Source organism: Lemur catta, chromosome 1, assembly GCF_020740605.2.
Source record: "Lemur catta isolate mLemCat1 chromosome 1, mLemCat1.pri, whole genome shotgun sequence".
Taxonomy (NCBI): domain Eukaryota; kingdom Metazoa; phylum Chordata; class Mammalia; order Primates; family Lemuridae; genus Lemur; species Lemur catta.
Window position 1 is genome coordinate 225753004 of NC_059128.1, and position 27447 is coordinate 225780450.

The following is a 27447-nucleotide window of genomic DNA, read 5'->3' on the forward strand; positions in this document are numbered from 1 at the left end:
TTGGGGTACAGTGGATAGGGTGGTTCTTGGAGAATCTACTACGTTCCTATGAGCACAGGGAGAGGCTGCCCTGGAGAATCTAGCCTGCTATCTTGTCTGCCTAAGCAGAGCCTACCATGATTTTTCACTCAAATCTTTAGTATAAATGTGATTGTCTCGGCTTTCTGTAATAATATCTTTGAAGAAATAAGAATTATTCACAATTGACTCATTTAATATTCTCAACAGTCCTGCGAAACGCGAAAAGCCAGGCAATTTGGTACGTTAAGCAGTTGACAGTGCGGCCACCTCACAGGGTGACGGAAGGCAAATTTATTAACCTCTAAAGACTCAGTTTCCTACTCTGTAAAACGGGCAGGTTCTTATCGCCTTCCCAGAGCTTGGTATTTAAGAGGATGGAATTTGGGAAGCACCCAGCACCTAGCCCACTATTACTGGCACAAGGCTGTACGACCACCCAGGGCCCAGGTGCCAGCGCCGGGCGGGGGCTGTGCGGCCGCGTGGGCAGCGCCCGGCCCGAGGCAGGAGGGAGGCGGGGCCGGCGCTCAGGGCCGCCTCCCGGGCGACGGAGGCGGTCCCCGGGGCCGCTTTACTCGCCTCCCCTTTCCCCAGGCAGTGCTCGCTCGGCGAGGCCGCGGCTGGGGTGAGTACGCGCGGCCCGGGATCCGCCGCCCGCGACGCGCAGTTCCGGGCCGCAGGCGCTTGCGCGGGTCCCCGGGCTCGGGCTGCGCGGCCGGGCGTCCGCGGGGCGGTCCTGCCTCGGCCGGCGCGGCGGGCCGGGCGGGCTCCTGCGGAGGCCCAGGCTGACGGGAGCGCCTGGCTCAGGCGCGGGCGCCCGACCGCGGCGCTGCCTCTGCTGCGGGCCGGGGCAGCCGGGCGAGGTGCTGCCAGCTAGGGAAAGATCCAGGGCTCGCCTCCAGGGGCCCGGCGGCACGATTCTGGGGTCACCCCCCCGCACCTCTGCCCCCCCGGGGTGCATCAACCTGGAATCCTTCCGTCTCCAGCGTTTCAGCTGGAAAACCGATCACCCGATCCCAGCCTGGGCCGACGAGCTCCGACGTCTCGGGGTGGGTTAGTCATCCGTATGTTGAAGGACTTCAGAGTCCGGCTCTCAGTACATCCAGTGTACGTCGATCGGTGTCTCTTGATGATCCGTCTTCCATTAGATAAGGGCCGTTAACTCTTGGTTTGGAAAGAAAAAAATGGAAAAGTCTAGGGGGATCTGGACCGAGAAAAGGCCTTTGGGCTGGTAGTCGCGGGAGAGCAGTTACCGATTGAGGGTGGGCGTGCCCCGGGTTGCAACGTGTTCCACGGAGGCTGAGGGGTGAGGACGTGGAGGCAGCGGGCACAGGTAGACCTCCCAGCCCTTAGGGGATGCAAAGGAGGGGGAAGGAGACGGTAATTTGAGGGTTGAGGAGAGTTTTAAATTCATTTTTAAAGAAAGAAAAAAAACATTTAGGATGCTAGAAAGTCAAGGAATCTTAGATCGGGAGGAATAGGATTCAGGGTCCAGGTTGAGAAACTGGGATTCAAAGGAGGGCCTGGAGGGCTATCCCCGCCATCTGGATGGGGAATGCTGGAATGTCTCTCTAGGGGGAGGAGATAATGTTTGATTGGATGTAGTTTAAGTTTTTAGAATTTTATCTTCTAGAGCAGATTTGGTCTTTATGCAGACTGCAGACCTCATGGAATTGCAAAAAAATGTCGTGTACTTGTCTGTGCATTTTCCAAAGAGAAGGTCCATAGCTTTGATCAGATTAAAAACATCTGTTAAAGGGAATTACTGAATTGTGCTGAACTGTTTGACTACATAATCTGAGGGAGAGTGGGTAGAGAGGGCAGTAAACCCAACTGCTATTATATTTTATATGCCATTTAATAGAATAATTATTTGGTATTTACTTCAGGCTGAGCTAATAGTAATGTATGCTTTTTCCAGATATGCATGCAAATGATTTGAGAATCTCATTGAAGATCTTTTATTCACAGTGGGAACATCCAAAGCAATTCAGTGGTGGTTTTCTATTCTTTTTTTAAAGCCATCAATGAACACTGATTTCTCAAACCTGGCTGCATATCTCAGAATTGCCTGGTTTCTTGTTAAAAATACAGATTTCTTGACCTCACCTCAGGCCTTTGAAACAAAAATCTCTGGGGGTGGAGCCTAGGAACAAGGATTTCAAACAGAGCCCACAGAATTCTCTGGCATTGAAGATCGCTGACAGCATCTGACGTTTTTTAATTAATTAATTAATTAATTAATTAATTTTAACTCTAATCCCGTGACAGATTAGAGGTTTTTCTTTAATATACAGTAGTCCTCCTTATCTATTGGGGATATGTTGCAAGACCCCCAGTGGAAGCCTGAAACTGTGGATAGTAGCTAACCCTGTATACACCAGGTTTTTTCATATACATACCTACCTATGATAGAGTTTAATTTATAAATTAGGCACAGTAAGAGGTTAACAGCAATAACTAATAATAAAATAGAATAATTATAACAATATATTGCAATAAAAGTTACAAGAATGAGGTCTCTTTCTCAGAATATTGTACTATACTGCAGGTAACCATGGAACGTGAAACCACAGATAAGGTGGGGACTACTTTAAAGGACAGCTATGTAGTCATTTTGTCAGAAAACAACATTGTTTCTGGTCAAAACCCCATTCTAGAAGAATTAGAAGATACATAAGAAATAAAACTTTCCTGCAATCCCATAATTTAGAGATGACCACCAGTGACTCTTTCAGGCATTTTATACATAAAAGACATGCACACACACACACATATATTGCAGAATTGGGATCGTATTTGATGTATGTTTTTATATATTTTTTAATTTAACTGTCATGAGCACTTTTTCGTGTAGTTAAGTTCTTTTAAACACTATTTTAATGAAAGTGTATTTTCCATCATATGGATGTAGTGTAATTAATTAAATCAGATCCTTGTTGTTAACACTTGGATTCTTCTCAATTTTTGGTTACTTTAGCAGTGTTGATTTGAATATCATGGTCTACTTCTCTGATTATTTCCTTAGAATAAATTTCTAAATGGTGGAATCAAAAGCTATTTTTAAAATTCCATTTTCACCTATCTTCTCACTGCACTCCTCACCAGAAGGAAAATTAACATTTCTGAAGGATCTGTTGCATTCCAGGTCCATACTCTTATTTCAGTGGTCCTCAAACTTTAATGTGTATAAAAATTACCTGGGGAGCTTGTTAAAAAATTTCATTTTTCTGAGTCCCAGACCCAGCTGTTCTGACCCAGGGTCTTTGTGGGGGTGGGGCTGAGGACACAAATCTGCAGTTTTAACACATTCCCTTACGTATTTGATAAAGGCACTCTTAGAAGTATACCTTGAGAAATGCTTTTTAAATAAATGGCCAAATAGACTCAGAAAATTTAGGGCAGTTGTCTATAGCCATTTATGCATGTGATAACAAGAATTTGAGCTCAGCTCTTTGTGACTTCAGAGCCCTGTTTTTTCCATTATCTCAGAGCTTCTCAAATCTCCCTGAAGTGCCCCCAATGACTGCAGAAACTAAACACCTACTGACCCCACCGTAGGCTTCTCAGGGATAGCTGAAAATGGCGTATAAGTACACAATGAACTTCTATTAAAACCTCCCATCAGAAATCCTTGTGAATTCTGTATTATGCCATATAACATATACTCTATCAAACAATTGTAGTTGTTTGGGTTTTGCAAGACCACCTGGCTTCAAGTGTGGATTTCCAGAGCTCTTGCCCAGAGGCAGGTCCTCTGTGTCCTAGTGTGCTGTGTAGCTCACCCAGTGACACTTTGTGGATTCATGGAGGAAGAGGCTGGCCAAGCAGCAACTCCTTCCAAGTCAAGGATAAGAAGTACCACTTTTGAAGACTCATGGCAGAGGAGCAGCAGGTGGTGGGCATGACCAAGAGACAGTGCCATTTATTAGAGATGGGCCCCCTACCCTTACAAGAGTGTTGGTATTAGTAAATTGAGGAAGCTTCTGTTGGTACAAGCCTTTTCAGTTTTAAAAATCTTCCTAAGATGGAATTTTATATCCATTTAATTTTTTTCTTCTCTATTAATCTTTCTTCCCCTCATCTCTTTTTTTCATGTCTCATCCCTTTTAATAGCAGCCTGGAATTATGGTGTGTCCTTATGTATTTCAACTAGTATATCCTAGAAAGTCACTCATTATTTACCAGATTGAGCACCTGCTATGTGTCAGGTTGGTTTGAGGCACTAAGAATACAAAAACAGTGATTCTCCTTGAGAATGAAGTTAATTTACTGCCATAAATTTACTCAGTCCTTGACTTTAAATGACTTGTACATGTGAACGGCTGTCATCTTCCTATCCCATTCCTGCCCCCACCCAGGGAGCCGTTGCCCTTTTAGGATCTGGGCAGTGTTCATCCAGAAGCCTCCTAAAGGAGCTGTAATTGGGAGAACGCATATTAAGGCCTAAGGAAGATGGGGCAATGTGTGTACAAACAGCTCCCAGGAACTCTGCAGGAGTGAAAAGAGTAGCAAAATACCAGTCTTTCCGCTGGTGCTGCCCCAGGGAGTCTCAAGGCAGCAGGGGCCACATCATGCCTACTCAGACACCCTGTGTCTGCAAAGTTACCAGATGGGTTCAGATACATTGGAATGCTGATATTGGTGCTCTCAGCTGCTGGATGAAGACCACACCCTTTCTCCTAGTGCATAAAAACTTAGTATACATTTGTGGAGTGATACCTGGTGTCTTCCCCACCCCCTTGGTGAAGGAAAAATGTGTGGGGTTAGAGCTTCTCCAAGAATGATATTTAGCACTCATGTTGCTTTACTTTTTGTTATAGTTTATCTTCCTTGCTACATTTTTTAATATCATTATTATGGAAAATTTCAAGCATACAGGAAAGTAGAGAGAAAGAAAATGGACTCTCAGGTAGTTAGCACCTATCTTCAATACTTCTCAGTATTTTACCAATCTTGTTTCATCGTTTCCTCCACTTTAGGGTGGGGGTATTGGCATATTTGAAAACAAATTACAGACATTAAGATCTAGGAAAATATTGAAATAAACTCTGAGTGCAAGGACTGGGCTTTAATTTCCTGTCTCCCCTTGTGCCTAGTACCCTGCTTGAAATTAGCAGGTGCTCAGAGAAGACTGGTGGAATTGAGGGGAGGAAAACCAAATATGAAAACATGAGCATTTCAAACTAACTCTAGGGTAGACTTCTAGAGAGGAAAAGGGTGGTGAGCCTTGCCCTAAATTGCTTTCATTTTGCTTGAATTTGTTCTCTGCAGTCATGCTTCCCCTAAAAATAACTTTCTTTGAAAAGTCATTATGTTGTTCTAATTATAGAAGCAATATATATATACATCGAAAGAAAAATAGAAATTATAGAGAAATAGAAAATAAAAATTATCTGTATCTCAACATGTAATTCCAGAGATAACATTATCTTGGCAAATATTCTGGTAACATTTGAAAATGAACTACATTGGTACTCAGCCAATATTTGTGTTCCTGGGAATGTACCAGGTATACCAATGGACTTGGGTACCTCATCTCATGAAATTCTCACAGCAACATTTTGAGATAAGTACTTTTTACTATTTTATAGCTGGGGAAACACACAAAGAGGGGTTGCCTCCAGTCACTTAGCTGGTCTCTCTTGAAAGACAGATGGAACAGTGTTAGAAACCCTTCACACCTCGCATGCTTATGGGAACCAAGGAAACCTTACCCTTGAACTTCCTGATGCTGGCTCTCTGTACAGTTTTGGGGAGGGCACTTGGGCTTAGAAAGAGGGGTAAATGATGACTTTTAACTGGTTCAGATGTAGTCTCAAGAAGTTGGATTAGCAATGAAGTCCTAATTATTTTATTTTATTTTTTTGGAGACAGAGTCTCACTCTTTTGCCCTGGCTAGAGTGACGTGACGTGGTGTCAGCCTAGCTCACAGCAACCTCAAACTCCTGGGCTTAAGCAATCCCTCTGCCTCAGCCTCCTGAGCAGCTGGGATTACAGGCATGCATCACCATGCCCGGCTAATTTTTTCTATATAATTTTAGTTATCCAGATAATTTCTTTCTATTTTTTAGTAGAGATGGGGGTCTCACTCTTGCTCAGGCTGGTCTCGAACTCCTGACCTTGAGCCATCCTCCCGCCTCGGCCTCCCAGAGTGCTAGGATTACAGGCGTGAGCCACCGTGCCTGGCATAAAGCCCTAATTATTAAGTAATCATTAATAAAGGCTCCTTGTAGAATAATTGTCCTTATCTTTGAACAAATTCCATAGGCTGCAGTTGATTATCATTAGTTTATAATTATTCACAGCTGAGCTGTTTACTTCTTAGGTAGGTTTTATTTTAAAATTACAGTCGTCCCATGGTATACAGGGTGTGGAAGGATTGGCTGCGTATATACCCCAACTGGTGTATACTCAAGTCCCACAGTTGGCCGTTTGGACCCCGCATATAGGAAAAGTCAGCCCTCCACATATGTAGAAGATTGAGAATACTGTATTTTCCATCCATGTTTGGTTTAAAGTTCGAACCTGTGTTGTTCAAGGGTCTACTGTATCTTTTAGAGCAGTTTTAGGTTCACAGAAAAATTGAGCAGAAGGTACAGAGATTTCCTTTATACCGTCTGCCTTGGGTAGGGTTTTAAATCTCTGCAGGCCACACTTCCCCTCTGTAGAATGAGGGAGCTGAATGTGTGTTCTTTAAGGTCCTCTTAACACTGCAGTGATTTTATGATCATTAGTTCTTCCACTCAGTGATTCTCTCTTTAAGGGGACTATCCGTCCATAAATAGCTCTTAGAAAAGCAATGTTCCCAGTATAAATTTTCCAAAGTTAAGATCTTATAAAAAGCAGTTGCTGATCCCAGCATTTAAGCCCCCTGCAATTAGTCCACAGGAGGTTGTCTGGCCCCAGGAACCTGATGACTGTCACCTGAAGGGAAGAGCACAGACCTCCAGAAGACATCTGAACAGACAGCCCCAAGGAAAGGCAAGGTGGATGTGGAAAGAGGTAGAAGGCCACCAAAGGGAATGTGTGTATTTCAAGAGTTGGTGTTGGGCCTGCTTAGGCACCACGGAGAGAAAAGAGAAGATGTCCACATGACAGATATGGCAGAAGCATGGACTTGGGAGCTGACCACCTGGGCTCAGACCCAGCCTTCCCACTTACTATAATAGTTGTGTGGTCTTGGCAAGTTACTTAATCTCTCTAGACCTTTGTTTTCTCATCAGTCGGATGAGAATTAAGTAAGCTAATACAAGTGATTCAACCCCATGCATGGCACAGAGTACACGAACAAATAAATCACTCTTATCAGCTGTTATTACTGCCTTCAGCATCGACTTTCTGTTATATCTTCACAGGACCCTAAACACAGGCCATACTGTTTCATTGCTTCCTGCAATGAAAGAGTCTAAGATTCTTTTTTGTAGTTTGACCTGAGAATCAAACCTCCATTTCCATTTGTAGCATTTTGTTTAGAGAGAAATGTTTTTTAGGCTTCCTTCAAACTAACTCAGAACTAAGTTTTTGGAATATTACCCTTTAGTAAGTATGAAACTATCTTGAGAGTTGCCAGGATTGTTTTTGCTGTTGGTTTTTACAGTTACTTACCATCTCCCCACTTCTCACTTAAAACAAAAATAAAAATAACCCTACTTTGTTTTCATTATAAAAGGACTATATTATAAAACTATATATGTAAAATATACATAAGTATGAGACTATGTAATATATAATATAAATATAAAAATAAACTATAATATGAAACCATATTAAAAATTCTAAAAAGAAAAGAGAAACAAAACACCCCCAGCTAATCCCATATGCTTAATATAATTATTGTTAGCTTTTTGGGTATATTTATTTCTGGACTTTTATTAATTCTACATCTTTAGTTGTAATCGTAGCATACATATATAGTTTACTTTCTGATTTTCTTTTTGTCACTTAAGATGGAATCATAAATATTTTCATGTTATTATTTAGTATAGAAAATTTTTTGGTCTCCATTTTATCCATGTAATTGAGGATGTATTTGTCTATGGAGATTATCCGTGCCCTGGCTTTAGCATTTTCTATGTTCTTCTTAAAACATGTTTAAAATTTGGGGAGAGGTGTGGTTCTGGCCAGGCAGAGAGGATGTGGGGCGTGTTGCTGGCTGGGTCTCAGGAGGCCTGGCCAAGTAGCATTCACCACCTCAGTGTATTTACTATGGTCCAGTGTGGGCCTCAGCTAGGTGGATTTTTGTCAATAACTAAGAGCATAGCTACCTCTGGGAAGTAAATTCATATTACCCCATCTTATGCTACTGAAGTATGAAATTAGAATGGCAGTTTATCAACTGACAGTGAGAAATACGGTACAAGAAAGTGATGGTTTAAGCAGCACCACTGTGTGCCTGCCTGTTGGCCATCCCTAAGCTAGACGCATTTAATGTAAAGGGTTATAGCAGTAACAACAGTGGCGTTACCATTTAGTGGGTGCTTACAGTGGGGCAGGAGGTAGGCTAATAGTATATGATAGTATATAGCCATATATATAAAATATATATATGTAAATACTCAGGTCATTCAGTCCCACAATAACCTCTCTAGGTAGATACTATATTTATTCCCATTTTACAGATAAGAAAACAGAGGCTTAGGCAAGGGATTGGCCAGAGGTTACATGGCTTTTATGCTATGGAGCTATAGTTTCTGTCTAAATTCAAACTCTTGATCTTAAATACTATGCTGTAGTTCTACCTGTTACTCCTATAGATTGTTGACCCTCCTGTGTTGGGATTCTCTTGTGTTTCTGCTCTCACCACTCCTACCCCACTGTTGGGCTGTGCCCTGTGCCAGTGCCTCATTGAGAACATAGCATTCATTCCCTGTTGTTGAGGATCATGTTTTTCTAGCTCTCACAGAGAAGAGCTTTTGTCTTTTCCTTTTTTTTTCCTGGGGTCAAAATGTGCTTCTGTAACAGGTTTCACATTTTGTTAACTCTCTCCTAAGGCTGTGCCAGGAAGGGACAATTGAGGAATAGAACTATCAGGGCTGTGTCTTAGGCTGTGCACCCTTCCTTGTCTCTTTGGCCTTTTTGTTTTGTGCAGCGTCTGGAAATGGCTTCACCTCTTGGATGACAGACAGCCTGTGCACTAACCCAGAAGAATTTCTATGATGGATAGATGGTTGGAAACTTCAACCTTTAAAACCTCTGGTTTTCTGATCTCTAAACCCTAAGTGGGAGAACTACCATTAATGTAGTCGAGGTCTATTGGGGATAGGTTTGCAATGTGTGCTGAAATAAATCATTTCAGGATAGGATTTCCATTTGAAACAACATGCCTTTTTGTGATTGCCTTTTAGATAGCTGGAAGAGATCTACTGGGCAAAAGCAGGCATTGCATCTTCAGTTGTCATCAAGTTTGCAATCAGACTGGAAAAGTTTAACTTGAAGCTTTCTTGCCTACAGTGAAGCAGAGAGATACCTACTATTCACATAATAAAAGACATGGGTTTCAACCTAACTTTCCACCTTTCCTACAAATTCCGATTACTGTTGCTTTTTACCTTGTGCCTGACGGTGGTTGGGTGGGCCACCAGTAACTACTTTGTGACTGCTATTCAAGAGATTCCTAAAGCAAAGGATCTCACGTTTAATTTCAATAAAACCCTAGCTTTGGAGAAAGAAGAGACTGTGACTAATGAAGCATCCATGAAAAAGACAGAACTTGACAACTGCCCTCCTATGTCTCCACACCTCAGTAAGTGTTTCTTTTTTCTTTTGTATAAGTAGTATGCAAACTTTTGATTTAAATATACGTATAGAAAAGTATAAAACTCAGAAGTGTACAGCTCAGTTAACTTTCACAAAATGAACATACTTGTCTAATCAGCATGTAAATTAAGAAATTGACTCTTACTAGAACCCCAGAAGTTCTTATGCTTCTTGTAGTCACTACCCTGGCTTCAAGATTCTAACTCCATACGTGAGATTTTTCCTGTTTTGAATGTGACAAATTGGAAGCATATATGGTGTACTCTTTTGTGTTTGGCTTCTGTTGTTCAACTTTATTTTTGTGAGATTAGTTCACATGGTTGCATGTGGTTATAGTTTGTTCATTTTCACTGATACATAGTATTCTATCGTATGAACATACCCAATTTTATTATCCAGCCACAAGTCTCAAAAGCATGTAGTAACAGAGTCTATTGATCCGGGATGGTGACTGTTCCACATGTCTCCGATTCTCTTCCTGGGACCAGTGGGCTAGCCTGGGTATGTTCTTCTCATGGCAGCAGAGCACAAAACAGCATGGATGGAGAAATGCAAGCATGTTCAAGATTCCACTTGTGTCACATTTGTTACATCCCCTTGGCCAAAAGTATGGAGTCAAGGGGCAAAGATTAAAGTTTTCAATATTGTCTTTAGTGTTTATTAAGCATGTTGTATGTTTTCATTTCCCTTTGAAGTCTTGCCTTTCAATTTAAATTAACAGAAAATTAATTTAACAGCCTGAGATCAGGGTGCCAGCATGGTCAGGTTCTTGGTGAGGGCCTTCTTACTGAGTATGTCCTCGCGTGGCCTTTCCTTACACACACACAGGGAGAGGGAGAGAACAGGAGAGAGAGATTCATGTCTCTTGCTGTTTTGGTAAGGGCATTAATCCCACATAGAGGCTCCACCCTCGTGACCTCATCTAAACCTAATTACTTTCCAAAGGCCCCACATTGGGGATTAGGGCTTCAACATTTGAATTTGGGGGGACACAAACATTCAATCCGTGCACCCTCTTCCCTAGTTAAATCACAGCCTTGTACTGTATTCATATTGACATGCTACTTGTCTTTAGTCAGTCGTGGAAGAACCAGAACGTTATTCATGATTGTGTGTTCCCTTCACAAATTACACAAGTTGAGATAAGAAAATGATTAAAATGCAAATCTGACTGTAGTATCCCCTTTACCCCAAATCCTCAGAATATTTTTACGCAGTAAATTAATTCATAAAGAATGATGCGGTGATGCACTGCTGAGCGAGTGCTGCATTACAAGGGTGGCATGGAAGTGATGACTTAAGATGGGCCATTAGTGACCTAAGGAGGGACAGAACTTGAGAAGATGTTGTGGGGAGGGTAGGGGTGGTGGTGCTGGTGGAAGGCAGATTGATAGAGATTAAATAGAAGCAGATACTGGCAGGTTAGGGCACATACAAAATTATGACAATGAGAAGGTGAACTAGGGAACTAGTTTATGTTAGACCTGTTGCATGAGGCTTTTTTAGGGGGCAAGAACAGAGACTTGTCCCAGGTCAGGTTAATAATGGGGGCTTATGAAAAGGCTGGCCAGGAAACCATTTCAACAGCCACCCCATCATCTCCAGCAGCTCCGTAGCCCGGCAACAGCTCTAGCAGTTGTCTTCTATGTAGCAGTCTTTCTTACTGCTTGTTTTTAGGGCATTACTGACTGCCAACTCTATGTCTAGCATGCAGACCCTTCAGGAAGCCTCCTGTAGGCCAGTTATTTATTCTCTCTGGGTGGCTTGAGGCAGTTACTTACCCTTGGTGCTGTTGGGCAGAGAACCAAGGTGCTGTTAGACCCTTGAGCCTGGTCTAAACAGCCATGGCCAGGGTGGGGCATGGTCACATGGACCAGGTGTGGAGACTTGTATTAATACATAGGAAGGGCCTGTGACTGCTTTGCTCGAAAGGGTTACAACTTGCAGGCATCTTGAGATTTTGCAGCCTGACCAATATATGTGGAATTAAAAAAAAAAAAAAAAGATAAAAAATAGCCCAATTCCCTCCTATGGATGTTTGGGCTTCATCTGGTCAGGCTGTTTCCAGACTCACAGAGCAAATGCTGTACTTCCTTGGAAATGTCTGCCACGGTGGCACAATGGAGCATTGTTACAGCATGGCACGTACCTGGTGTGCTGGGTTAGGGAGTGAGGCTTGATTCTTTCCTTCTTTCCAGTGTTTTACCTACAGGGAGCTAGGACAGCTCACATCTAGGAAGGAGTGGGAAAAGGGCCTTGGTCACGAGCTTGATTCCATGCAATACTCTTGATTTTTAAGAGATTTCACCCTCCTGGAATTTGGAAAAGGAAAAGAATGTAGAGGAAATTTGAAGGGTGACTCAGTCTAACCCTGACCTTTACTCTTTCAGGGTCACCAGGACAGTCTGTATTTCCTACTTACAGGTGGATCATACAGCCAGAGTTGATTACCCAGCCACAAGGAAACTCCCTTTTATATCACTTTCCTTGCTTTTGCAGCTGATAAGCTTAGTGATATGATTCTGTGGTTATAGTTCATGACTAAACGAGCCTTCAAAGTAATAATATAAAAGCTAACACTCACAGTACTCACTGTGTGCCTGATGGTCTTCGCAGTTCTTTAGATGTATTAGCTCATGTTAGCCTCTCAGCCTCCTATAAGGTAAGTACTGTTATTAACTATGTCCTGTGTTTATTATAGGAGGCCAGAGCAAGCTCATTTTCAAACCAGATCTCACTTTGGAAGAGGTACGGGCAGAAAATCCCAAAGTGTACAGAGGCCGGTATCACCCCGAGACATGTAGGGCTCTGCAGCGGGTCGCCATCCTCATTCCACACCGGAACAGAGAGAAACACCTGATGTACCTGCTAGAACATCTTCATCCCTTCCTGCAGAGGCAGCAGCTGGAGTATGGCATCTACATCATCCACCAGGTGAGTGCGGGGGCAGACCAAGGCCCTCCCTCCAGGCCCTCCTCTCTTTGAAGGACTCGGCCACATGACCATTTGTCTATCTTGGGTAAAACAACCAACACACTATTAGTATCATCAAAAGAGAGTTCCCTTATATCATTTATCCCTGAAAGGAGTAGAGAAAATTCTTGTCCCAGAGTGTGGAGCTGTGGGACCAAGATGTGGGAAATTTTGCTGCCCTTCAGTGAACCTCTGGAGGAAGCCTTTTTTTTTTTTTTTTTTGTGAACCTTTCCACGTTCGCCAGTGACTGCCTTAGCGTTTTCTCTTGAGATTTACTGACTCTTTATGTTTCCTTCTGCATTCACTATACGCTACACCATGAGATGTTGGAATTGTTTTCATTATTAACTGTAGCTATTTAATGGGGACCTAGACAGAGGATTTGACAGAATACTCTGTTAATAGCCATGACTATATCCATATTTCTGCCTTTAGCTTTGCCACTAGTTATTATGTAAAACATGTATGTTTAATTTTGACTTTCTTGATTCACTTATTTGGCTTCCAGAAGCATGATTTAGTAGGAACACTAACTGTAGGCTGCTTTAGAAGAATTTAGCTCTGAGGTCAATGGAGTGGATGATTAAAGGTGCCTTATTTGGTATTAAAGTTTATTGAAAGAAAACTAAGACATCAGTTTAAACATCTATGTCTAAGCTTTTCAAAATTATCCTGGGCCATGCAAATAATTCCCCCTCAAATTCTTAGAAATTCTAAGAATGCAAGCAAAATCATTAACTACTTATGTTGTATTGATTATGACTGGTAATATTTGTTTCAGGTAGAATTTTTGACAACTCAGAGGATCAGGTCTGAAAGTATGTATTTTATAATAAACTGGGACTCTTGAAAATCAATGTGCTTATATATCTATGCCCATTTTTTAGTGCTTGAAACAAAATTTTACATTGTTTTATAGTTATTTTTGTTTTTCACATTGTTGGCCATAGGTTAGATTTATTTGATTCCGAGTTCTTACTCAGGACAGCAGCAGCCCATATGAATAGCAAAATATGTCTACTTTATGTTATTCTTTTCAGGAAAACACTGTGGTAGCACCTGAGAACCACTTGTGTTTTTGTTATGATGAACCATTTATTTTTATTTTTTTACTGGTAATAAAAAATTTCCTTTTCAAAGAAACAAAGCTCACAATAATCAATATGCATGGATGCCACATAGGATTTTATTGATTTTAAATTAAATTCTTTGTAAATAAACCAGTGGTTTGAAGCTCATTTAACTGTTTTGATAAGTTATGGCATCTTTTGGTCCTATGTACTGTCAAGTATGCTAACAATGAAAACTTAATTTAACTGGGGTTTTTATATTATTTGGAATATTTCTCTCTGAACATAACTGAAATTTGCCCTGAAGTACATTTTTACAAAATGAAGAGATACTTAACAATTAAGATTCCAGTTTATTTTTCATAAGAAAAATTCTGTAATTAAATATTAATGTTAGTTTTCTGGTAGTTATGTACATTTGCCTGCATTCCTTTCTTATCTTTTTTTAATTTCAGCATATTATGGGGGTACAAAAGTTTAGGTTACATATACTGCCTTTGCCCCTCTTCCCCCCGACCCGAATCAGAGCTTCAAGAGTGTCCATCCCCTAGACAGTGTGTATCACATTCATAATGTATGTATACACCTATCCCCTCCCCCGCACACATCTGCCTGACGCCCGATTAATGTTATTCCTAAATGTGCTCTTAGATGATGATCCGTGAAACCAGTTTGATGGTGAGTACATGTGGTGCTTGTTTTTCCATTCTTGGGATACTTCACTTAGTAGAATGGGTTCCAGCTCTATCCAGGAAAATACAAGAGGTGCTATATCACCATTGTTTCTTATAGCTGAATAGTACTCCATGGTATACGTGTACTACATTTTATTAATCCACTCATGTATTGATGGGCACTTGGGTTGTTTCCACATCTTTGCAATTGTGAATTGTGCTGCTATAAACATTCGAGTGCAGATGTCTTTGTTATAGAATGTCTTTTGTTCTTTTGGGTAGATGCCCAATAATTGGGTTGCTGGATCAAATGGTAGGTCTACTTTTATCTGTTTAAGGTATCTCCATATTGCTTTCCACAGAGGTTGCACTAGTTTGCAGTCCCACCAGCAGTGTAGGAGTGTTCCTGTCTCTCCGCATCCACACCAATATTTATTGTTTTGGGACTTTTTGATAAAGGCCATTCTCACTGGAGTTAAGTAATATCTCATTGTGGTTTTGATTTGCATTTCCCTGATGATTAGAGATGTTGAGCATTTTTTCATATGTTTGTTGGCCATTCTTCTGTCTTCTTTTGAAAAATTTCTATTCATGTCCTTTGCCCACTTTTTGATAGGGTTGTTTGATTTTTTCTTGCTGATTTTCCTGAGTTCTAAGTAGATTCTAGTTGTCAGTCCTTTATTGGATGTGTAGCATGTGAAAATTTTTTCCCATTCTGTGGGTTGTCTGCTCTCATGACAGTTTCTTTGGCTGTGCAGAAACTTTTTAATTTGATCAGGTCCCATTTATTTATTTTTGTTGTTGCTGTGATTGCCTTTGGGGTCTTCTTCATAAATTCTTTGCCTAGGCCAATGTCTATAAGAGTTTTTCCCACATTTTCTTCTAGAATTCTAATAGTTTCACACCTTAGGTTTAAGTCTGTTAATCACCGTGATTTCATTTTTGTGAGAAGTGAAAGGTGTGGATCTTGTTTCAGTCTTCTACATGTGGCTATCCAGTATTCCCAGCAGCATTTATTGAATAAGGAATCTTTTCCCCTGTGTATGTTTTTGTCTCCTTTGTCAAAGATCAGATGTCTATATGAGGATGGCTTTATATCTGCATTCTCAGTTCTGTTCCACTGGTCTGTGTCTCTGTTCTTGTGCCAATACCAAGCTGATTTAATAACCACAGCCTTGTAGTATAGTTTGAAGTCTGGTAAATTAATATCTCCTGTTTTGTTCTTATTGCCTAAAATTGCTTTTGCTAGACAGGGTCTTCTTTGGTTCCATACAAAGCATAAAATTATTTTTTCTATATCTGTGAAAAATGATGTTGGCAATTTAATAGGGATTGCATTGAATCTGTAGATCACTTTGGATAGTATAGACATTTTAACAATGCTGATTTTTCTGATCCATGAGAATGGTATGGTTTTCCACCTGTTTACATGCTCTGCTATCTCTTTCCTTAGTGTTTCATAGTTCTCCCTGTGGAGGCCTTTTACCTCCTTAGTTAAATATATTTCTAGGTATTTTATTTTCTTTATTGCTATTGTGAAGGGTATTGAGTCTTTGATTTGGTTCTCAGTTTGAGTGTTATTGGCACATATCAATGCCTCTTATTTGTGTGTATTCATTTTGTTTCCTGGGACTTTACTGAATTCATTTATCAGTTCCAGGAGTCTCTTGGTTGAATCCTTGGGGTTTTCTAGATATAATACTATATCATCAGCAAAGAGTGAGAGTTCGATCTCTTCTGTCCCCATTTGGACACCCGTGATTCTGCTCTCTTGCCTGATTGCTCTCACAAGGACTTCCAGCACTATGTTGAATAGCAGTGGGGACAGTGGGCAACCTTGTCTGGTTCCAGTTCTAAGTGGGAATGCTTTCAGTTTTTCCCCATTCAATATGATGTTGGCTGTGGGTTTGTCATATATGGCTTGTATCATTTTTAGGTAAGCCCCATCTATGCCTATTTTGTTAAGTGTTCTTATCATAAAAGGGTGTTGAATTTTGTCAAATGCTTTTTCTGTGTCTGTTGAGAAGATCATATGGTCTTTGTTTTTGCTTCTATTTATGTGGTGAATTACATTTATAGATTTGCATATGTTGAACCATCCCTGCATCTCTGGGATGAAGCCCACTTGGTCATGATGGATTATTTTCTTGATAAGCACCTGGATTCGATTTGCTAGGATTTTATTGAGAATTTTTACATCTATATTCAGAAGGGATATTGGTCTGTAGTTTTCCTTTTTTGTTGCATCCATTCCTGGTTTTGGTATCAGGGTTTTGTTGGCTTCATAAAATGTGTTGGGGAGGATTCCATACTTCTCAATGTTGTGGAATAACTTTTGTAGGATAGGCACCTGTTCTTCTTTATAGGTGTGGTAAAATTTGGATGTGAAACCATCTGGTCCTGGGCTTTTCTTTTGGGGAAGGTTTTTTATTGCTGTTTCGATTTCAGTTCTTGATATTGGTCTATTCAGGAATTCTATTTCTTCCTGGTTGAGCCTAGGGAGGCTGTGTGTTTCTAAAAATTTGTCCATTTCCTCCACATTTTCTAGTTTGTGTACATAAAGTTTTTTGTAGAATTCATAGATGATATCTTGTATCTCCGTGGCGTCAGTTGTAATTTCTCCTTTCATGTTCCTGATGGAGTGTATTAGAAATTTTTCTTTTCTGCTCTTAGTTAGTATAGCCAAAGGTGTGTCAATTTTATTTATCTTTTGAAAGGACCAACTTTTTGTTTTATTAATCTGCTGTATAGTTTTCCTGTTGTCCATTTAATTTAGTTCTGATTTGATCTTATTAATTTCACTCCTTCTGCTAGGTTTGGGGTCCGTCTGTTCTTCTTTCTCCAGCTGTTTGAGTCTATTCATTAGGTTGTCTATTTGTAAATTTTCTGTGTTTTGGATATAGGCATTTATGGAGATAAACTTTCCTCTCAGGACTGCTTTAGCTGTGTCCCACAGATTTTGATAATTTGTATCTCCTTTGTCATTTACTTCAAAGAATCTTTTGATTTCCATCTTGATTTCCTCATTTATGAAATGATCATTCAGGAGAAGGTTGTTTACCTTCCATGACTTTGAGTAGGTTAGGGTTGATTTCTACTTTTATTCCACTGTGATCTGAGAGGATGCATGGTATAATTTCTATTTTTTACAATTTTTTAAGACATGCTTTGTGTCCTAGGATACGGTCAATCTTAGAGAATGTCCCATGAGCTGATGAGAAGAATGTATATTCAGTGGTTTTGGGATAGAATGTCCTGTAAATGTCAGTCAGGCCCATTTGTTCTAGAGTTCTGTTTAAGTCCATTATTTCTTTGTTTATTTTCTGTTTGGAGGATCTGTCCTGTGCTGTCAGTGGAATGTTGAAGTCTCCAGCTATTATGGTGTTGCTGTTTATCATTTGGTTTAGATCAAGTAGGGTTTGCTTTATGAATCTGGGTGCACCTAAGTTGGGTGAATACATATTAAGTATAGTTATATCTTCTTGTTGAACTGTACCCTTCACCATTAAATAGTGACCATCTTGGTCTTTCATTACTTTTGTTGATTTAAAAACTAAGTTATCTGAAATTAAAACTGCCACGCCAGCCTTCTTTTGGTTTCCATTTGCTTGAAATATCGATTTCCACCCCTTTATTTTCAGTCTAAATGAATCTTTGCAGGTTAGATGAGTTTCCTGGAGACAGAAGATACTTGGCTTGTATTTTTTTATCCTTTGGACCAGCCTATGTCTCTTGAGTGGGGAGTTCAAGCCATTCACATTTATTGAGAGAACTGATAGGTGGGGCAGATTTGTGTTCATCGTGTTGGGTAGAACTTCATTGCTATGTTTTCTCTCTTGAGCCATTGTGGTATCTGGCCTTTGATCTTTAGCTTTTGAGTAGTTTTACATTCGTGAGTTTCTTGTGCTGGTCCGTGTGCAACTTTGTTTTGAATACTTCTTGGAGAGCTCGTCTTGTCTTGGTGAATTCCCTCAGTCTTTGTTTATCTAAGAATGCCTTAATTTCTCCTTTGTATACAAAACTTAGCTTTGCTGGGTACAAGATTCTAGGGGGCATTATTCTGTTTCAGAAGAGTGAGAATGGGGCCCCAGTCTCTTCTTGCTTGTAAGGTTTCAGTTGAGAAATCTGGCGTTATTTGGACGGGCTTTCTTTTGTAGGTTACTTGTTTCTTTCACCTTACAGCTCGAAGAAGGGCCTCCTTAGTGGATATTTTGGTCAGTCTTACGACTGCATGATGTGGTGTCTTCCTATGTGCAATGAGTCTTCCAGGGGTTCTTTGGGCCTCTTGAACCTGTATATCTAGATTTTTAGCAAGGCCTGGGAAATTTTCCTCAATTATATCTTCAAATAGCTTTTCCAACCCTTGCGTATTTTCTTCTTCACTCTCAGGAATGCCCATAACTCTCACGTTAGGCTTCTTCACATAATCCCACATTTCTTGCAGACTTTGGTCTTTTCTCTTATTTCTTTGCTCTATCTCTGTGATTGACTTATTTAATTGGAAGGTGTTATCTTCGATCTCTGTGATTCTTTCTTCTGTTTGATCTACCCTGCTCTTGAGGCTTTCCACTGTATTTTGTAGTTCCCTGAATAAATTCTTCATTTCCATGAGTTCCGTTTGTTTTTTCTTTAATATTTCAATTTCTTTAGTGAATTTTTCTTCCAAGTCCTGGATTTTGTGTGTGTGTGGGGTTTCTTTGTGTTGGTTATCCATTTTTTCTTGCATATCATTGAGTTTTCTTACAATCCATGTTTGAAATTCTTATTCTGTCAGTTTAGTGTTCTGATTTTGGTTAATGTCCATTGCTAGAGAGCTGGTGTTCCTCTTTTGGGGGTGTGCTTTCCGTTTGATTCTTCATACTTCCAGAATTCTTTCACTGATTCCTTCCCATTTGGATTAGCTGTTGCTTCTTACCTTTAAATTTTCATTTAGATAATGACACATCCTGTTTAGTCTCTGAGCCAGTAGGTGGTGTTTTTGGGTGAGATTCGATCACACCCTATATGATGAGTCAGTAGATGCAAGGTGTGCAGAATGGCCTCCCTGTCAGTAGCTGGCACTTGCTGTGAGGAGCAGGCTGTAGTGTCGTTTTTGGGTCCTGTAACCAGCTCTTGTTCCTCTGGAGAGGCACTCTTGTGCCTCACGTGGTGGGTTGGGCCCTGGGACTTCCAGGTGTGTCCTTATTCTGCACCTCAGTGGGGAAAGGTCAGGAAATGAGTCTGGGCAGAGCTGGGTTGGGTGAACTTGTCCTCAAGTTCCACAAATGTTGTTAGGAGGGGTCAAAGGTATGTTCTTTGGCTCTGGGAAAAGCTGCCAGGGAGGAGCTGGAATGGCCCCAGTCAGCAGAAAACTCTGTGTGTGGGGGTGGGGCTGTCTGAGACCTACAGTCTAGAGCAGGCCTTGTTCCTTTCCACCCTCCCCTATTCCGCAGTTTCTCTGGGGCCTCTGCCAGTAGATAGGACCTCAAGCCTGTGGATCTACCCTGGCTGTCATGCATGCCAGGAGGTTCCCTGCCCAGGATGACAGCCTGGGCTGGGCACACGGCCTTCTTGTGAGAAGAGGGTTGCCCCTCAATCATGCTGATCCACCCCTGAAGGCACACACACTCAGTAGGGTTGTTCACAAATATCCCTTCTGTGTCCCAGGGCAATGTGATTGAGACCTGGGTGTACGGGATATGGTCTGTCGGCCTGTCCCCTGGGCCCTGGAGATCAATCCCTGACCCTTCCAGGGAGAGGAGTGCTGGTCTCAAGTTACCCAGGGAGTTCCCAAGCTGGATCGATGTTTCTCCACCTCAGGATTTGCCCCACTCTCCTGGAGTCACCAGGCAAGCAGCACCTGGGAGGGCTGGCGGGCGGGGAGCTCACAATCAGAGTACCCCTCAGTCTGCTGTAGGTCCCCAAAAGAAAAGGTCCTGTTCCCTGCAGATGCCTCTCAGTGGTGGCTAAATTGTCTCTCTCGGCAGCCGCCGGTAGGGAAAGAGGAGGGAAGAATGAAGCAATATGGCGCCTGCCGATTGGCTCGGGTCTGTGGACCGGGAGGTGCCCCAAGGGAGCTGGGAGCCTGGTGCCCTGTCTGACAGAAGCTCATGGCTCACTGGCAGCAGCCATCTCTGGGCTGGTGTGGGCAGGTCTCTCCGCTTAGGAGCCCACCCGCAGTCCAAAACACAAGGGAGGGGAATTGTAGCTCCTCTACCTACCCTTGTTGCTAGTACTAAGCCTCTCAGAGGCCTTTCTCCTTCCAGTTCTCCTCTTCATCTTCTTCCTGTGGAGTCACCTGTAGTTTCAGGCACCCTTCCTTCCGACCCTCATCTGATCTATGTTGATCTGCCTGTTTATTTTTTTTCACTTTCTTCTAAAACCTGTCTTTCTTGTTCACCATTTTGCCCCTTCTCCCATAAACCATTTATTTAACTGGAATTTATTCTTATGGAATTTGATCCAGGCAGCCATGAAAAAAATTAATACTGTAAATTTGTTTTCATACTATAGCTTTGATCATATTACTGGTCAGATTGTGCTCTTTCCCTACCCAGTGGTGAATCTCTCTCCCTAAGGACACTGTGAAGATTGGCCTCTGCTGTTTGTGTCATAATGGGATTCTCTTACAGAATTTCCAAGAAACTTTTAAGTAGCTTAGAAATATTAGTAATAACCTTCTCTGTTTATAGGTCAAGATTTCTTGATCCTTTCTGCAAGCTATTAACTAAATCTCTTGGAAGCTTAGTGTAAATTTATAACAGAAGGTAAAACTGGGATCAGCTAAGAGTTGAACAGTGAAGCAGTAATACTGATTGATATGACCAGTATGTAAGAAAGGTTTTGTAGTTTTATATGGAATAAAGGTATTTGTGAAAGTTTGGGTTCAAAAAAATTTTTTTTAAATTGCAGTAAGAATACTTAACATGAGATTGATCCTCTTAATAAATTTTAAGTGCACACCATTGTTAATTATTTTTGTGTTTTAAAACTGTTTAAAAATTTTTAATTGTGATAAAGTACACATAACATAAAATTTACCATCTTTTCCATTTTTTTCACTTTTACTTACTTATTTTTACCATTTTAGCCCTTTTTAAGTATACAGTTCAGTAGTGTTATGAATATAAACACTGTTGTACATCCAATCTCCAGAACTTTTTAATCTTGCAAAACTGAAACTCTATGCTGTTAAACAGCAACTCTCCAGATTTCAAGGAATGTTTTTAAGTTATGAAACATAAGAACATGTGAAGCATAAAGAAAAAACCAAATGGTCTTTTATTGTCATTGCATCTACTTTGTCAGATCTGTACATCAGAAGTATAGTCTTGTATGTTAGCAAGAATAATACCAACTCTGGAATCTGATCTGAAGAGGGGAATAATGTGAAATCCTATCTCAGGAGCTTTTCAAATTTTAATTTCTTTATCTATAGGCTGGGAGTAAAAAGTTTAATCGAGCCAAACTCTTGAATGTGGGCTATCTGGAAGCTCTCAAGGAAGAAAACTGGGACTGCTTTATATTCCACGATGTGGACCTGGTGCCCGAGAATGACTTTAACCTTTACAAGTGTGAGGATCAACCAAGACACCTGGTGGTCGGCAGGAACAGCACTGGGTACAGGTAACGGCTGTGCTGCTGGGTTGCTTAGGGCAAGAAGCTTGCCTATGTGGAGCAAGTGCCCAGAGTGTCTTAGCAAAACAAGAAATAATAAAAATGGTCCATAGTATATTGCCTCAATTTTAAAACAGGAATTAGAGAATGTAAAAGGAAAACATCCCATAGCAGCTTTGGCAGAGGATCACAAAGACAAAAGGGAAAGAAGAGGGGAGAGAATACAGTCCAAGCATTGAAAGTGGTGGCTGGCCTCACCCTGCAGCACCCACATGGTGGAAACAAGCCACAAGCTTTTCCACGCTAAGTAGAACTTAAGTAACTTACCTGTCTATGCCTGACTTCCCCCTCTAGGAGGCAACAAGATGGTGTCCCTTAGATCAACTTTTAGGCCTCTGTTGTGACATTGCTTTCCAGACGTGGCCTCTTTCCAGAGTTCAGAGGGGCATGTCCACTGAGTAGTATGCTCTGGAACCAGGATGCCCAGGGCAGGTTCCTTTCTCTCAAATCCACCGTGGGAAGTGCTAGGTACTATCATCTCTGTCTTCATTCCCTGTTCCTCCACCCCTTAGGAGGGGCAGCCTGCTTTGCAACCTTATTTTATGTCAGCTCCTATTTAAGCACAACTGGGGGAGAATAGCAACCACGAAAATTTCTCTATAAATGAAACTCTGTATTCATGTATGAGTGTGCACACTTACGTGTCACCTTCCCCCAAGCCCTGCAAGTTACATGTGCTCATATCTGTTGTGTGTATTGTGTTAGAGGCCACGAGTCCAGTTTGAATAAGGCAGACCGCTGCCCTCAAATAGCTCCCTATTGAGTATTGGTGTGGAGAGACAGGTAGTTACAGTGGAGTTGCATTAATTTTGCATTTCTGCAAATACAACTAGAAGCACTTGATAAGGAAAGGGAGAGAGAGAGGGAGGTAGGAAGAAAGAGAGAGAGAACTATAAAACTATAAAATAACACAGGAGATTCCACCATGCATACTCTTGAGTGTGAAATTGTTGGGCCTAAGAAATATTGATTTATAGAAATGCCCCCTATATTTTTAGAGACAGAAATGATTTCAGGGGTCTTGCAAGGCTTTGCCCTGAAGGAAATGTAAATGGGTTAGTTCACATATCAAAAGCTGTATCGCCTCAGGAGGGCGTAGCAGCTGCTTTCCAAGGTGACGCTGTAGTCTCAAGCCTGTGGTTCTCACCTGCTTTGAAAGACAAAGCAGGTCTTGCACGGAGCCACGGGATGGGGAGCTGATCAACAAAGACAGGCCGCCCACCTGAGATGAGAGCTGATCAGAGATGAGAGCTGATCAATAAGATATGCTGCCCAAACCGGGGCCCAGATGGAACCATATGGTTAAAGTAATTAGCATAAGGGACAGCTCATGCTTGACTTCTGAAATCTCTTTTCTAATACACAATAACCAGAGCCATGGATATCTCTGTTTTTACTAAAGTGAAGTTTAGCAAAAGTGAAGTGCAAGAAGTTTGCCCTAAGAAGATTTTGTAACCCTTTGTTCACCTACATAGAGTTAGTTAAGGGAAGTGTAGAAGCCTTTTGGAAGACTTTGAACCTAAACCAAACTACCTGTTATTATGTAAATCCTGTTACCCCTGGCAACCGAAACACTGTACTGATAAATACCTGTGTAAAACTTCAGTCAGGGTTGCGCATCTGATGGGAAAGGCATGTAACCATCAGAGCACCCTCCTTTGTCTATCTTCATAAATCTGTTCTTTATAAACTATATTTTTGCCTCTGTGTATTATTTTTATTTCTATCTCCTACTATTTTTTCATCCTTTGTGATGACCCCTGTCTGTGGGACCCGAACTTTTGCTGGGAGCGTAGCTAACTCCCCGCAGAAATGGAAACTGAATCTCTTAATACTTCACTTGCTCTTGGCTTCCATGTTGCTATTACTGTGTAGGTCTCTCACATTGAACCATTTAAGATAATTCTTGAGTACGATGACTGCAGGTGACTTTCACCTCAGCTACTGACTTTAAACCCAGCCCCTGTGTAAGCTGTGGGATATTAACAAACACCTAGAACAAGCTGCAATGGTTGAGAGCACAATGTCTTTAAGAAACACCTTAGAGGGAAGGGTTTCAAGCTGTTCCCCAGGGAAGGTGGCACCTTCCTCTTGTGGAATCAACAGGAGCTTCTCAGCGGAGTCCTAAAACATGCCAGAGAACATGGCGCAGTTTGGGGAAATATGCAAGCAGTTCATTGGTATTCTAGAATGTCTGGGAAGAGGGGCAAGAGGTGAAGCTAGGGAGGGGCCAGAGATCATATAGGCTTTGTTTAGTCTGGTAAGAAGTTTGGATTTCCTATGGAAGGGGATAGGGAGCTGTTGACACATGGTTATAGCTAGGGAATGACAGGAGAAAGCTCACTGCAGTCCGTCTTTAGTGTATTGGTTGGAGTAAGGCAGGAGGGAAGAAGCCACAAGCCTGAATTAGGCAGTAGGGACAGAGGACAAGGAGAGAAGCACAGATTTTTCTCTTTGGTGAGAACTTGATCTTTGGTTCTAAATCTTATTATCTAAAGGTTTTGTTTTCTGGTTTCTTTGAGCCACTTCTGCCTTAAAGAAAGCAGCATATCATGGCTGAGAACACTGTGGTTTTTTAAGAAGCATGTCACCATCTGTTCACTTATTATATAAAATTAATAAGCTATCCCTATTTACAGCACAGAATGCCTGTCCTTCTGAAACTTGCCGTAACTATAACCCTCCCATTGCCTACTTCTTTCTAACTAGATATCAGAAAGCCTTTGTCTTGAGTAACTGACAAGTTTTCTTAATGTGAATCAGATAATTGAATGTGTCTGCCCTTTTGATCTGGTTGCAGGAAGCTCTGAGGCGAATCCATGGCCCTCTTTTAGAAACTGAAAAGAATCTTATTTGCAGATCAGAGTTCTAATGTATTTCCTGTCTTAATTTTATGTTCTGATTTAAATTTTTCTCTGGTCCTGGTTTGTCATTTATATTATTCTATTTCATTGTATGTATCGTGTAAATGGCCTCACCTTTTGTGGCCACGCAGAGGTATGTACAGGTAATGTAGGAGTTGGGTCCTTGCCTGCTACTTCTTACCTTTCCTACTCTGCCCCAGTCCCTGTGGTGGCGGGAAGTTCGGCAGCAGGCGGCTACATGTCACTGTGCCACCGAGCTTAAATCCACACATCCTCTTCCTCTGTCACACCGGCCCCATGAGTGTAAGTACAAGACATTTTTTCACTTTACACATGGAGAGAGAAGAAGTTAAAGGAACTTTCCCCAAGTGTCTCAGACTCTAACGAAGCCAAAGATGGATCTTGTTTATCAGTGCCTGTGGATCAGTGATAAAGCTCTAGACCAGCCTCTGGCAAATTTTACTGGCCAGAATTCCCTTGGCAATTGCCTCCTTTCGACTGTTATTTTATGACTACATTTTCCCTACCCTTAGGCCTTACAGCCCTTTAAAAAATACAAATAAAACTGTTCTTGGCCAATTCAATATTTATGCTTTTACAGATAAGAAGGAAAACCCAAAGCAAAGATCAATAAATACCTAGACAGTTGCCATCTAATAGGCAACTGAGGCACAGTTCCTTAACCTTTCTTTGCAACTTGTCTCCTCTGCTCCTCCCTGCTCCAGCGAAACTTGTCCCAGGTGTTCCTCAGACAGCCTGCGCTTTTCTCCCTCCTGTGCTTGGCCTCACAGAGTTCTGGCTACCAGGAGACCCCCCCCATTTTTTGGCCTGTCTAAATCCTTCCAGGCCCACCGCCTCCTGCTGTGGTGGCATCTTCTTCCTCAGAACCCTGATAACGCTCATTTCTCCTGTTAGCGTCTAAACTCTGTCGGGCAGGGGGCATGCATCACGTGTTTAGCTAGCTGTCATGTGCATGGTGGATAGTGGTTGTGACAGATCACCCCCAAATCACCAGTGCTGGTTCTCTTGTGGCATTTGCTCACTGGTGCTTGGCAGGTTATGCCTGGGCAGTGGTTGCACTCACAGTGCCCTGATGAAGCTGCTGGTCTTTGGGTGATTAAGAATCCTTCCCAAACAGTTTCTGGTAACCACGGCTACGAGTCACTGCTAGATGTCTTGATCAGTCACAATTACCTTCTGAGCACTTTATTTCTTTTTGTTTGCTTTAGGTTTCAAAAATACTATTTCTCAGAATTTTAAGTTAGGGGTATATTTAAGTAAATCTATTTCTTTTATAGGTTAAACAGTATTCCCAGGCTGTACTCAGAACATAGAAACAAACAGCTCAAGTACAAATTAGCTTTTGGGACACCTGTTAGATGGCAAGTGTCTATGTGTTTATTGATCTTCCCTTTTGGTTTGTCTTCTTATCTGGAAAACCATGAATATGTAATTGGTCCTGGAACAGTTTGAACTGAAGTTAATTAAAGTTAGAAATCCTCCAAATATTCACATCTTTTTATTCAGTAACTCCAAGTTATTAAGCTGCCTTCATTTGCATTTCTGACTTGTTGCAATTAAAGGATAATTTTTTATTTCTCAGACTTAGTAATTTGTCCACTGATAATAAGAGTCCTATCTCACTGGGAGTTGCTCTCCAACTGTTCTCTCCTGACCATTTTCCTGGTTTTTTTTTTTTTTTCTTTCTTTTCTTTCCCCTTTTACTTGTTGGTATTCTCCACAGTTCCACAGAACTTAACCCCACACTTCTACCTCTGTACTCTTCTCACCGACTAGATTGTCTTTTGGTGATTTCTTCTGCTCCTGTGCCTTCAAGTACTACCTGTTGACAGCTTATTTCCAAAGCCATATCTGCGGCCATTCTCCTCTTGTGAGCTTGGCCTCTGTATCCTTTTTCCTACTGGCAAAGCCCCAGGGGTATCTCAAATTCAGTCCATCCGAACCATAATTTACTATTTTCTTCTCAAAACCTAATTATTATTCTGTACACGAAAGGTACCATCCTCTACCTAGTTACCAGGCCAGAAACCTCAGGGGTGTTAAGGTGTGTTGGGTTCTCCAGGAAAGAGACAGTGAGTTGAAGATCTGCATGCAGAGAAGTGGAGATTTGAATGAAGGGTGTGTACATAGAGTATGTGCAGGAGCTGTCTCCTGCTTTCCACCACTGCCCGGTAAAAGTAAAAAAAAAAAAAAAAAAAAAGTGTCCTTATGACACTCATTTATGCTGAACCTGGATGCAGCCTCAGAATCTTTCTTAACCAAGTGCCTTGGTAGCTGTTACCATTCATTAGATTGGCACATGAGATGAAATCTGTCATCCAGATCTGATGTCGTGGTTCACATTTACAGGTATCTCTGTAGACCTGTACCCACAAACATCACCAATACCAGCTGAGTGGCACCTTGCTTAG

The 27447-nt window shown here is 41.4% G+C and overlaps 1 protein-coding gene across 2 annotated transcripts in view; it reads left to right on the top strand.

The window, feature by feature from the left end:
• Positions 1–586: 586 nt before the first annotated feature.
• Positions 587–27447, top strand: part of B4GALT4 (beta-1,4-galactosyltransferase 4) — a 37147-nt gene continuing 10286 nt past the window's right edge. The window contains exons 1-4 of one of the 2 annotated variants that reach the window (XM_045540217.1): positions 587–643; positions 9366–9763; positions 12479–12711; positions 21913–22100. In XM_045540217.1, the coding sequence (XP_045396173.1) occupies positions 9511–9763; positions 12479–12711; positions 21913–22100 (674 nt within the window). In that variant the 5' untranslated portion in view covers positions 587–643; positions 9366–9510. The remainder of the gene's footprint in view (positions 644–9365; positions 9764–12478; positions 12712–21912; positions 22101–27447) is intronic. The other variant, XM_045540218.1, reaches the window with a different exon arrangement.